Raw genomic sequence first — 13650 nt, 5'->3', positions numbered from 1 at the left:
GAGTGGCTGCTCCTTGCTTTGCACACCACCAAGCCTTGGCAGAGAGATCCTGTTTCATTTGCAGCTTCCATGAGTAGGAGGGAGCCTCTTCACCCTGGCCAGGACTCAGGTACAAACCCAGGTTCAAGGACAGATGTGAGCTGGTGGTGCCATTTTAGGGAAAGTACCCCAGATTATGGCTTCTTTGGCAAGCAAACAGTGCATTTCCATCTGACTGCTGAACCACAGGAGCATTTTCCAGCTGAGCACTACTGCATCATATGTTCCTAGTGTTGTAACAGCCACAATGGTATTCCTCCCTGTCCTCATCCAGGACAAGGCCTGGCCAGCTCCCCAAATTGTCCTAGAGGACCCTGTTGATATGTTTGCTACCTGCTGGTGGGGTTCTCACACCCTGAGATTGTTCTGAAGTGGAGTAAAGCACCCCAAAACATCCTTCTGCTGGTCTCCTTCATCAGCCCTGAGTCCAGCCAAGCTCCTGGGCCTCCCACAGGGGGATGTCAGCTTCTGGAAATGTGAGCTCCCATCTCCATCATTTGAAGTGCCAGTGGTGGCCAGGAGCTTCTGTAGAGCTCCATTTCTCCAAAAGGTTTTCCCAAGATAAGAGGGGCAGGGAACTTTTATTCCTGCAGAGCTGGGAGGATGTTGGCCATACAGCTTCCATCTCTGCACCCCAGCAGTGCAGAACGTTGATTTGTTGTGGATTTGCACTGCAGGTACTCCCGAGCTGCCCCTGGTGACTGAACTGTGGATGCAGGAATAAGCTGATAATCCTAAGGGCCAAAGTGTAATGTTGATCTGGGGCAGGGATGGGTGAAACAGCCCAGAGCTGCCCCAGTGATCCATTCCTGGGGCATTCATCTCCCAGCTGTCACTGGAGATGTGATACAGGGGGAGGATGGGTGGGCTTGCACCTCCGTGGCACGGTGTTGCTAGGTGATGTGGTACAGGAAAGGGTGATGAGCAAAGGAGCTGACCCTGGGAACACGTGTGGTGGGAGAGCAGGAGCAGGCCTGGCTCTGTTTTCTCATCGTCCCAGCAGAGGCTTCTCCAGAGCTGGCCCTTCTTAACCACATAATCAGTCCTGGATCTGATGAGGAGTTTTGTTTTGTGTTTTTTCTCTCTGTTTTTCCCTAGGAAATGGTCAGAGGAGCAAAAGGAGCATCACCATTTTGAAACCAAACCAAGGGTACTGGTGAGTACACACCGGGGTGAGCTTTGTGGGGAGAGCTGGCGAGCAGGATGCAGTCTGGGGAGAGCTGTGTGGTTGTCCTGGTACCTTTCTGGTGTCTTGGGGTTCTGATCTGCCCTTCAGTTATTGAGATTTCCTGTGGGAGAGGAGGTAGTTTGCTGTGTTAATGGATCAGCACAAATCATCTTTACCACCACCACCACGATTCTCTGCTGTCATCAACGACCAAACCTCTAATTGCTCTTCCTGTAAATCCGTGGAAGATGCTCTCATCAATATGTGTGTTCTCAGTGCTGAGTGCTGGAAGGAGCAGGCAGCAGATATGCTGGCAGCTGCACAGGAGTGCACCAAGCAACAATATTTGTTAATGCTTGGAGTGCTTTTGGCTGTTGTTGTGCTTGGCCCCGTCCAGACCCAGTCACGGGGCTGCGATCTGGGTGGCATTTCAAGGTCCTCTCCAGACCTGTTTTCTGCAGCTGTCACACGGGAGGCTGTGACTTGGATGTTTGCCTAGAGGTCTTGAACAGGAAGAAAGGAGAATCCTTTTTTTATCATCTGAGCTAGCTCAGATATGCCAGAGCCAGACCCTGAGCTGATGTTTTTGGACTGAGATATTTTGCATTGTGTCAGGTGGGAGGCTTTTTTTCACCATCTTCTCATGAGAACTTTGTGGTTTACACTGGCCAAACCCTCAGCAGAGCCATGCTGTGAGCCCCCGCAGGTTCCCATCCCTCAGGGACCAAATTCCCACGTCTTTCCTCTGTGCATGTGTGATGGATGCTGAGGAGCATCTTGGTGCTGGGCTATCACAGAATTGTAGAACTGTGGTTTGGGTTGGAAGAGGCTTTTAAAGCTCATTTCATTCCAACCCCCTGCCATGAGCAGGGACACCTTCCACTATCCCAGCTTGCTCCAAGTCCCATCCAGCCTGGCCTTGGGCACTTCCAGGGATCCAGGGACAGCCATAGCCTCTCTGGGCACCCTGTGCCAGGACCTCACTATCCTCATCATAAAAAATTTCTTTCCTACACCTACTTTTCTATCTCTGCTTTAGCTTGGACTACAGGAGCAGTGCTGGTGGAGATTGGATCATAGGGAAATGCAGATTTTTAAGACACACCTCAGCTGCTGTAGTACAGTTTGAGTGGAGATGAAGGGAGAAACACAGTATGGTTTCAGGAAGCAATCTTCAGACATTTAAAAATGTAGGGGCCCTTTATAGTTAGTGGAGATGTTTCTATCCCATGTTCCACCTGATCTATTTTGGGCAGCACGCGAGGGTGAGCAGAAGTCTGTTCCTCTTCTCTGTCTGCAAGAGCAGCCCAGGTGAGGGGATGGTGTGTCTGCAGGGTCACCTCCTGACAAGGCTGGGAGGGGGCTGAGACCCTGTTTTCCCCCAGCACCCCTGCCAGCAGAAGAGCTTGAGAAGGGATGCTTGTTCACAGGAATCATCCCTGACTCCAAAACAGGTTCTAATCAGCACAGACTAGACTCCTTTCTGTCTCCCACACCTCCTACAGCTTCCCTGCTGCCTCTCTGCAATCAGCTAGAAGAAAAACCCAGATTGTTCCTGAGAACAGCAACCCCTTCTCCTGTAAACAGGGCAACCAGCAAGGCTGCTGCAGAGCTGAGTGCTGTCAGCCTGGGGTGGTGATCGTGCTTCCCACGCAGTTCTCTTGCACCCACTTGCTCCCAAATTCCAGCTGTTTCCCCTCCATGCCCCCCGTCTCCTGGCAGAGGTGGTGATGGCTGGGAGCAGTGTGTATCTGAAGCACTGGGTATTTCATCATGCTGGCTTTCCAGACTTACACCAGTGGGGGTTTGGCCCCTTGAGCTCCAGCAATCCTGAAGTGATGCAGCTTATTAAGCATCTGTTTGCGCTGTCTTTAGCATTAAATAATTGGTTCCTCAGCATATTTGAGTTGGAGGGTATCTGATAATCCTCTGAACTATCCATCAGGCTCCATTATCATCTCTGCACTCCTGTGCCAGCTGCCTTGTGTCAACTCTGCCTGGGGTTTACAAATAGATTTTGTTTCTCCTACAGTTTTGCCTCTTTTCTTCAGTCTCCCTCTCTCAAAGGAGATGTTTCAGGCTCCTTAAAAATTTGTGCAGACACCCCTGTCAGCATCTTTCTGCTGACTGGTGAGTGATGGGTCCCATCCTTGTGCTGTCTTCTGCTCCTGACAGGGTCCCCAAGCAAAAACTCTTTGTATACCTCAAAAGGAGTAGAACTGTTGTCTCGACTGAAAGGATTTCCATCTGCAAACTGATAAATCTTCACATTGTTTGAGTTTTCTTACTGGCTCAGAGGATTTGTAGCATGCACAGCGATGACTTGTCAGCTGCCCTCTGGCAGACCAGCGCTGTACATACACGTGGGGCACAAACCATGTATGTCCTGATGGTTTTTAGTAAGGATGCTTCAGAGGGCTCCTAAAAAGCCTCCTAGCCAGGTGGGTAATGTGAGAGCTGAGAATAGAATAATTAGAATAGAATAGAATAGAATAGAATAGAATAGAATAGAATAGAATAGAATAGAATAGAATAGGAGACCTTTAAAAGACATCTTGTCCAACCCCCCTGCAATAAGCAACATATACCATATTTAACCACAGCTGGTAGCTCAAAGCCCTATCCAGTCTTTATCATACTATTTTTGTTACCTGTTGCTGCTACTGCCGTGCCAGCTGTGAGAGGGATGCTCAGCATCCTTCAAAAATCAGGCTTGTGCTCTCCAGGTCTGCAGTATCCTGGAGGAGGTGGGTGGGTTGGGAGATTATATCCTTGTGGATCTGATTTTCTTTTGGAGCTAATCCTAAAGTCACACACACCAGGGCCAGGGCCTGCAGATGCATATATTCCCGTTTTACAGGAGGTGCTGCTGGATGTGTTGCCAGTATCAGGAAAGACATAGCTGGGTTTTATTCATGCAAGATGAACTTCTTCCTTTTTATACAGCTTAAGAAATGTTTTTCCCAGTGAAATGTTGGGGTTATCAAGGCTGGTCTCAGGCTGACAGGGTGGGATTGCAGGTCACACCAGGATGTAGCACTGGGGCAGCCAAAAGGAGTCAGAAAACCACGGCCTGTCTCTTTTACAAACAAATCTTCCCATGTAGTCTGAACCCTTGTTTTCTGACTTGTTCTAGAGGCATTTTTTGCTCCTAGGGTATAAAACATGCAAGGCAAATTCCAGCATCTTCAGCCCATTTAGGAACTCTCCAGCTCATACATTGAATTTTACCCCTGCATTTCCAGATTGCCTTTTAAAATTTTTTTCTTACTTTCTAACCTTCAAGAAGAGATTGATAAGAGGAGATTAATATCCTAAAATAGCCACCTGGTACTTTTGTAAAAACATGTCGGTGTGACAGTCTAAAGGACAAAAACATGGTATTTTGCTAAAAAATATATTTTCTTTTGCAATAGTAACTTTTACTTTGCATCCCTGCCCTGGGTGTAGTGTATTGTTGGACAGGAGCCATCTCTTAAGTGAGCTTGCAGTATGCAGAAGGAAAAACAGGATGAAAAAAACCTATAAACAGGGTAAATTATTGTGGAACAAGAAGTATTAATTCTGCTTAACATATGGAGGAGGCTGATGCTGGGTGGTGTAAAGTGACCCAGCGAGTCCACATGCCTTCAGCAAAGGCAGAGACCTGCTTTTCTAAGACATTTGCAGCATTTCAAAGCCTGCAAATTCTGCTTGTCCAGAAGACGTGACAGCGCCCTGGTGTCACTGTAAGACAAAAACCTCCCCGATTCCTGCGCCTGTGCCCTAATGTCATTACTTCCCTTCTCTTGCAGATCCGCATAATGACATTCATGGTCACACACGCACACAAAAATACTTTATATAAAGAAAATGAATCTGGCTTCAGCCGGCTCTCGCCTTCTGCCGCGCTTACCTCCAGACCCCGGCTCGCCCAGGGTGAAATGAGAAGGGGAGTTAATGTGGCGGGGTCATTTCTCACTGCTGAATTGGTCAGCCGTCTACCGAGCCAATTTCTGCAGCTTTTCAGTGGCGTGGCAGACCCCTGGGTAATATTTGCCTGAATAGAGCCCTAAGTGTTTAAGCTGTATTGCTAGGAATGGCTGTTTTATCCTATGCATCTGAGATTTCAACTCATCAGACATGAAGCAGGTCAAGACTCTCATGCCATTGTGTGCATTATAGCGAACAGAACAGAATATGCTTGATAAAAGGGAGGACTTAAAAGAAATGCTTCTTTAGACCTGAAACTTTCAAGTCCCACAATGCATCAAAGACCCCTCGTATAGACTTTGAAAGGGGTGAAAGGCATTACCTAATATTTGGAGGAAATGAATAATAAAGCATCCCAAGTGCCTGGAAACTAATTTAGGAGTGCACGCTGCACTGTATTGCCTCTGCTGGATTTGCTCCCCAGAAGAGTTGCTAACAAAGGGTTTAAAAAATAAAATAAAATGATGTTTGGCGACCAACTTTTCTGCCTTGAAATGCCCCCTTTTTTGTAATGTTTCCTGGTAAGACTTACTTATGAAAAGATGAAATACAGACTGTGCTGCAAACACCAGGTCTCAATGAATCTCGGGAGCCTGCAAAGTTTCCCACCATTCTCCTCCCTATTGCAGCCTTTTGTTCCTTCAAGTTGAAAGCACTGCTTGCAGGATGCTTGCAGGATGCCCAGGCACTACCTGCTCCTGGAGTTTAGTCATATCTCAGGAAAAAGAGGAAAAAAAATCAACCTATTTCTGTGGCCTTTGCTTTTGTTCCAGCAAAACCACCTTTGTGTAAAGCTGGGACTGCTCTGTTGGTGACCTGTGGCTCCTTGCAGCTGGAACTGGGAGCTGGGTACCCTGCTGGAGGTACCAGTTGTGTGTCTGGCATCCCCATGGATGCTGGAGGTGCTGTTTGGAGGCTGAGATATTTATTGTAGAGTCACGGAATGGTTTAGGTTGGAACGGACCTTATAGCTCATCTCATTCCAAACCCTCTGCCATGGGCAGGGACAGCTTCCACCAGACCAGATTGCTCCAAGTCCCCATCCAACCTGGCCCTTCCAGAGGTTTCCTTCCACTGCTGCTTCTGAGAGGCACTGACTCCTAACACAGTGTTCTCCAAGGCTCCCATGGGATTTGGGAGCTGCAGAGCTTGTGTGGGCTCAGCCTCTGCCTTGTGCCATGAGATGGGAGTGGCTGGTGGGACATCCACCCCCTTGGGATTGGTGGGAGAGGCCTGATGGCTCTGGGATTCAGCAGAGGGGAGGTTGTGTTTGCAAGGATAACCTGCTTCAGAGCAAAGAACCAAACCTTGTGGCATGCAAACTTTCCTCAAATCTCATGAAGTGTTGGGAGATGAGGATGGCTGGGCAGGATGTTTGGGCCTGAGGGGCTCTGCTGTCCTGCTTGCCCTGCCCTTGCCCATTCCCTCTGCCCGTGTTTGTCTCATTGAGCTCTGCTTTCACCTTCTGTGGAGATCAGTTAAATCTGAGTGCTTTCTTACCTGCTTCTCCCCCAGGCCATGGTTAATTGAGGGCAGGAGGGCAGGCAGGAGTGCTCAGGCAATATTTACAAGAAGGGGATGTTAATGGGCCAGAAGGGCTGGATCAGTGGGGTACGGAGATGATGGGCACTGGTTATGGGGCAGGGAGTTTCCTACTTTTTTTTTTCCCCCTCCAGTACCAGAGGTGATTAAAACCTCAGTTTTGTGTCCAAAAGAGTTAAATCTGGACTTCTACCCCCATAAAACTTATGGTACGAGGCTGCTGTTTCAGTATGACCTTCTGTAGTGGGAAAACAGTGGGATATTGGGATGGGGGAGGATGCCTGTGAGTTGCCAGTCATTGCAAGACTGAAGGAAGGAGAACTTCTAACAAAATAATGTCTTCTTTTATCAGAGCTCATCCCAGCAACCTTGTTAGGCTGGGGTCAGTTATTCTAGTTACCAGTTATCAGAGAGGCCGTGGAGGCTCCATTTGTGGCCATGCTGGACAGGACTTGGAGCACTCTGTTCTTGTGCAAGGTGACCCTGCCTGTGGGCAGGGGGCTGGACTAGATGGCTTTAAATAGTTCCTTTTCAGCCCAAAACATTGCATGGTTCTGTGGATCTGTTTAGTGTGTCTCCATAGCATCCTTCCTGAGCAGGGTGTGTGCAGCTGTTGGTTCAAGGCACTGGTGGCCTCAGCCACAAAGCCCAGTGGGTGGGTGAGGCACAAGATGTGGTGTACAGGGTGACACTCAAGTCCTAAGCCTTTCCACCACCTTTTTTCCTTAACACTGGAGAGCCAGGTGACGAAAGCCTGACCCATCTTTGACAAAACAATAATCAGAAACCAGGATAATTTCTCGTGGAAAGGAAACCTGGCACTGCTGCGAGGGGAGTTTCATGTTCTGTCTTAATGATACATCAGTGTCCGGGGACTTTTTAGTCTTGTGCTTGGGTTTTATGATCCATATTACTTCTCCTTTAATTTTTATTGCTTGGCTTTAGTTTTTGATACAGTGCTGGAAGCACCTTGGTGGGCAGGGATGGCTCCCTTAGCGCTGGCTGTCACCTTGTGGCTTGACCCACATTTCAGGGAGGAGCAGAGGGGCCGGACGTGGGCTCGACAGCCCTTTATGTGGTGACACCCCTGCCTGTGTCAGCCCCTGCCTGCCAGCACTGCGAGCTGAGAGGTTGGCCTTGCTGATCACCCCCCTGGGCTCTGCTGCTTTCTCCTGGGCTTCAAGCAGAGTGTGGCAGGACACGATCTTCTCCCCTGCAGAACATCTCGTTCTGGGGGTCTGTGACCCATGATCGTGTTCCTAGGACGTTGCTGAGCCAGGAAAACCAGGTAAGGCATTGGTGCTGGCTGGCCCTGGTTTCTTCCTCCCAGCAGATCAGGTGAGGTTTGCTTCTCTTCCATGTGGGCCATCCTTGCTGTATTTTTGCTTCTGGTTTGCTACCTGCTGCAGAGAGAAATAAAATCTTCTCTAGGATCATTCATAAAGGTATTTAAATGTGGAAACCCATGAGGTTCATCTGGGAAACTTTAACACTTCAGGAGCACGGGGGATCAGCCATGCTCTCCTGAGCTAGACCCTCAAACACAGTTCTGCCTGGTCTGCTGGTGGCTCTTGTCTCAGAGTAGCTCTGGATAAGATGTGCTGTGAGGGGAAGCAAAGGAAAGGGATTTATTCAGCCTGACTGGGAAGCTGTCATTGCCCAAGCTTTATGGTAATGGGCTGACTTGTGTTAAGGAGATGTTTGGGCTGCACTGGTTGGCACCTCAGTGTGAAGGAACACCTGCCCTGGCTGTCCCCTGGGGCTCCCTCCATGCCAGCTGATAACCCATGCCATTTAGGAGAGGTTTCACTCCTTGCTGCTTGGCATTTCTGCTCGCTGCTCCAGGACAGACCCAAACCCCACTGGCATCAGGGAAGATTTTCTCTGACTTCAGCTGGCTCCGTCCTCCCAGAGAGAAGACGTGACACAACTTGTGCCTCGCGGTTTATTCCTGGTGACAAGTGCACCTTCCCCAGTGACCTTTCACACCACTGAGTGCAGGGGATGGGGATGCTGGTCCCCTCCCAGGCAGCCCAAGAGCAGGGCTGTCAGAGCCAGGGAGCTTGCATGCTGTTGAGAGAAACCCTGCCCTCAGTACCCAAGGGACCTGAGTGCTGGTTCAAAAGGTTGCCAAGCACTGTCAGCTCCTGTTTGGGGCTGCTGTGCTGAAGGGAGATCCTGCCAAGGAGGTCACAGGCTGAATTTGAAGTGATTGTGGTTTGAAATTATCTTCCAGGTTTGTCAGCCCTGTCAGAATTCAGCTCATGTAAGAGTGGCCAGAGATTTGGGGTGCATGGGGCTGGGAACCACCCCAAGGAGGGGTGTCCTTGCAGGTGGCACAACTGGGCCCTGGGCCTTCCCCAGCAAGGCAGTGCCCCAGTTCACCTGCAGCAGGTGATAAAATGCAGGTGGCCACAGGAAGGAAAGCAGCGATGACATCAACCTCAGCACTGAGTCTGCCATGGTGCTGAAGTCTGTCTGGTGGCAGCAGTGTGGTCAGGATCCATCCATCCATCCATCCATCCATCCATCCATCCATCCATCCATCCATCCATCCATCCATCCATCCATCCACATAGTTTCCAGGCTATGAGTATCCTTTCCCATGCATGGGGCTACATCTCCCTCCCTCTTCCCCCAGTCAGATCTGACATTAGTTCATGCCCACAGTGGAGACTCCACTGATTTATGCAGCTCAGGGTGAAGCTTGCTGTGCTTGACTTCCACCAGCATTTTGTTTGAAATCCAACCTGCTCATGAATGCTCTTGCTCCAGGTTTCTTATTGAAACACTTTGTAAATAAAATTAGAATACCAAAGCAGTAGAGCAAGGCAAAAAGTAAGGGGAATGTTTCTTGGCATGGAAAAATATCCTCAACCAAGAAAAAGCCTAATTTATTCTGGTGAAGCAGAGAGAATCCAGCAACCTCCCTTTTGTTGTGCAGTTCACATGTATTGCTGTATTCACACCTGAAATCTTTTGCTGAAAGTTTGGCATCATTTCTTCCCCTTTTGCTCAGAGAACTGCTAGATTCGAAGTGCCTTCATCCTTTCTGGTTCTGTAAGAGCTGATTCCCACAGAACCCACAGCTACCACAGAGGAAAGGACTTGCTGGGCTGGGAGCTGCAGCCTGCATTTCATCACCTACCAGGAGTCCCATCTGTCAGTGGGAGCTGCACAGTTCTCCCCTGCTAACAAAATTATTTATTTTGTCGCATCATTAAGGATATTCATGCAGCAGAAATGGGAATGATCTCTGCTTTGTGAGTTTTAGAAGCCCATTTTGTATTTGTCTTGGTGGTAGAGGAGCAGTAAAGAGCTCTGTGATCTCGCCTGTTAGGATAAGTGAGTTTTGGAAGAGGTTTTCTGTCTGATACTCTGTCTAAAAGCGTGGGGAAATGCCATTCTACAGGCTGTTAAAACACAATTGCTCACTGATTTACACCATCAAGGAGTGCCTCTTTACTGGGAGATGTACACTGAATAAAAGCAGTTCAAGTGGTGCTTTTAATAAATAGATAATGGAACAGCATTTTATCTTCTGCTTTAATCCGTTATGTTAGCATAGGGTAGTGTATCCCTCTGATAGATTTTGAGAAAGCAGAAACTGCAAGTCAAACCACTATCCTTCTGAGTCTTTGAAGAGAAAGTGCACACTGCTCAAAGGTACTGGGCTGTCAGTGGACTGGGATCTTTCTCCCCTGGGATGGGTTCAGTTGGGTCCCAGTGGGTTGGGGTTCAGGGCACTGATCTTAGAATCATGAATATCATAGAATGTCTTGTGTGTCCAGGGCAGGGAACAGAGCTGGGGAAGGGGCTGAGCCTGGAGAAAAGGAACCTCAGACTCCTTGTGGCTCTGCACAACTCCTGACAGGAGGTGACAGCCTGAGGGGGTTTAGATTGCATTAGGGAAAATTCCTTCATGGAAAGGGTTGTCCAGCTCTGGCACAGCTGCCTAGGGCAGTGGTGGAGGGGTTTCAAAGCTGTGTGGATGTGGCACTTGGGGACATGGGCCAGTGGTGGCCTTGGCAGTGCTGGGGGCATGGTTGGACTTGATGGTCTTAAAGGGCTTTTCCAATATTCTGTGATTCTGTATTGGAAGGAACCCATAAGGACCATTGAGTCCAACTTCCCCACTACTTGCAGGATTGTCTAAACATAAGAGCATCATCCAAATGCTCCTTGAACTCTGTCAGGCTTAGGGCCATGACCTGGGGAGCCTGTTCTGGTGCCTGACCACCCTCTGGGTGAAGAGCCTGTTTCTGATTTCCAGCCTGAAATTTCTGTCCTGTAGCCTCATTCTGTGATGCCTTGGCTTTGGCCATGGGGCTGTTGCCTTGCCAGGTAGCAATACCCATGCTTCACATCCCAAACACCAAGTAGAGTCCTCTGTAGCCCCCAGCTCCCACGGTTTTGAGTGGGAAGAGTGTGAAGCCACAGGGAAGGAGGTTCCTCTGTGGAAAGCTCCTCTCTAAGCCCTTGGACTTCTCTAGAGGCACCAGGTTGCTGGGGCTGAGTGCCTTGAAGCTAAATGAGCTGTTGGCTGCTTGGTTAGGAAAGAAACAGGACACTTTGGGAGGCAGGAAAAAGGTCATTTATCCTGTTGCTGCTCATCCTTGTTAATTCATTGTTTCCGTTGAAAACCCTGCACTTAGCTGCTTCATGAATGAACCCAGTGTCTGTGCCTCCAAAAACAACTTGGCTTGGTGAAAAATAAGACCTCCTTTCACCTCCTCTCTGCTCTGCCGTGTTTTTTCCCCCCTTGTTTTCTTCCACTCACATCCATCCTGCCTGGGTGGCAGTCCCAGTTTGTCCCTGTGGAGCAGGGCTGGAGCCCAGGAGCTGGGTTTACAGAATGGTTTGGGTTGGAAGGGACCTTAAAGATCATCTCATTCCACCCCTTGCCATGGGCAGGAACACCTTCCACTGTCCCAGGCTGCTCCAAGCCCTGTTCAACCTGGCCTTCAACACTGCCAGGAATCCAGGGGCAGCCACAGCTGCTCTGGGAAACCTGTGCTGGTGTTTTGTCACCCTCAGCATAAAGGATTTCATCCCAGGGGCTGCTCCCCTGTGTGGGAGAGGTTTGCTGTGACCCTACAGGCGTGCTCCCAAGCCAAAGGGGATGCTGGAAGGAGAGGTCTGGAGAAGGGGAAGTGACTCAGCTGCATGGCAGGAGGGACTGTCAAGGAGAAAGGGTGGGTAGGGAGATGGAGATATGGAATGGGGAAGCTTAGTGTGAGGGGCAGAGGGGCTGGAGGGTGAGCTGGGTGCTGGGATGGGGCTGAGACATGGCCCAGCTGTGGTGAGCAGAGCCTTTTGCAGCGACTGCCTGGGTGTGGAAGGGCACATGGAGCAGAAGAGAGGTCTCTGTGCAGTGGTAGCTGGTCTCCTAATGCCCTTCAGCAGCTGGAGTGGAGGAGAGCTGGCAGCACATCAGCAGTGAGCTCTCTGAGGACCATCTGTGAGCCAAGGGCAATGAGAACAATTACCAGCCAGAGGAAAAAATCACCAAGAGAGAGGCTGGAAAAAGCTGTGGGGGAGGCTTAGAGCCAAGCAGAGGCAGAGCAAAGGGGATCTCTAAGCTAATGAGTGGCCAGAGAAAGCACACTGTCTGGTCTCCCTATCTCATAACACAGGGGGTGTTTAAGGAAACAGCTGTGTCCATGAGAAAATGCTTTCCCCTTGGGTTGAGCCTGTGAAAGTGACTGGCAGGGGATGCCTCCAAGGCTGGGAATTTAACACTCAGATAAGGCTTGGATGTTGTTTGGGAATGGTAACGAAAACAAGAGCTATCAATGAAACCTGGAAGAGTGATTACTTGTTATTCAAGGGCTCAAAACAACCTTGAACTTGTTGGAGTTGAGAGAGCACCTTCTTGGAAGCACAGCTGGGGTTGGCTAGTGTGGCTTGCAGGTGTATCAGCCTGTGGCTGCTGGGCTCTTTAGGGCAATTGGTACAGGCTGGATTGGGACCTAAAGCCATAATGCCAAGCTGCTTGGACACAGGGACTTGGAGAGGTCAGTCTGGAGAAGGCTCCAGGGACACCTCAGAGCCCCTGCCAGGGCCTCAAGGGGCTCCAGGAGAGCTGCACAGGGACTGGGCACAAGGCATGGAGGGACAGCAGCCAGGGAATGGCTTCCCAGGGCAGAGAGCAGGGTTAGTGTTGAAATTTGGAATAAATCCATCCCTGTGAGGGTGGTGGGTCACTGGCCCAGGGTGCCCAGAGCAGCTGGGGCTGTCCCTGGATCCCTGGCAGTGCCCAAGGCCAGGCTGGATGGGGCTTGGATCAGCCTGGGACAGTGGAAGGTGTCCCTGCCCATGGCAGGGGGTGGAACTGGATGAGCTTTAAGGTCTGTTCCAACCCAAACCATTCTGGGACTCTGAGATTGCTGGCCTTGTCCACAGAGCTTTACTTTGAGGAATCCTGCCAGCAGGGAGAGCAGCTTTGAAGCTTTTCCCAGGGCAGGGAAGAAACCAAGAAAAGAGTAGATATTTCCTAAGAGTAATCTGGCTGGTCCATCTGGTACTCCCAAAAAGGCCGGTGAGATGGCACAGCACGGGGGAAGGCTGTGAAAGATTGGAGGCATCAAAGGAGAAGGTGATTAGAACCCAAGCAGAATAGCAGCATGGGATGGTCCCCAGGGAGGGAGGAAGCCTGGCAGGGTTCCATCAGGGAGGGTTAACAAAGGGAGGCAGGAAATTAAAGCAGGGCAGTAATGAAGGTCAAGCTGCTATCTCCAAGGCTTTGGGAAGTAGGAGTTTCACTGACTCTGAGCTGCAGAGGCTGCTACTCCTGGGAAGGAGGATGGGAGGGACACATTAATTTGTTAAATGGGTAGAAATAAATTAGTGTGTAAACCTGTAACGTTTGTTTCCCCAGTCTGGAGGGGAGAGCTGCACTGAGCCTGGTTAGGCTGATGTTTTAACCA

The 13650-nt window shown here is 49.8% G+C and overlaps 1 protein-coding gene across 8 annotated transcripts in view; it reads left to right on the top strand.

Annotated features, from left to right (window-relative positions):
- ZBTB7C (zinc finger and BTB domain containing 7C) overlaps positions 1 to 13650 on the top strand; it is a 154785-nt gene that overhangs the window by 75623 nt on the left and 65512 nt on the right. For all 8 annotated transcript variants that reach the window (XM_059873607.1, XM_059873604.1, XM_059873608.1 and 5 more), the window contains one exon: positions 1138 to 1195. In XM_059873607.1, the coding sequence (XP_059729590.1) occupies positions 1138 to 1195 (58 nt within the window). Of the gene's footprint in view, positions 1 to 1137; positions 1196 to 13650 lie in introns of those variants that run through there.

This window comes from Haemorhous mexicanus, chromosome Z, assembly GCF_027477595.1.
Source record: "Haemorhous mexicanus isolate bHaeMex1 chromosome Z, bHaeMex1.pri, whole genome shotgun sequence".
NCBI lineage: Eukaryota > Metazoa > Chordata > Aves > Passeriformes > Fringillidae > Haemorhous > Haemorhous mexicanus.
The sequence above is the reverse complement of the archived record's forward strand: the minus strand, read 5'-3'. Positions and strand labels throughout refer to the sequence as shown.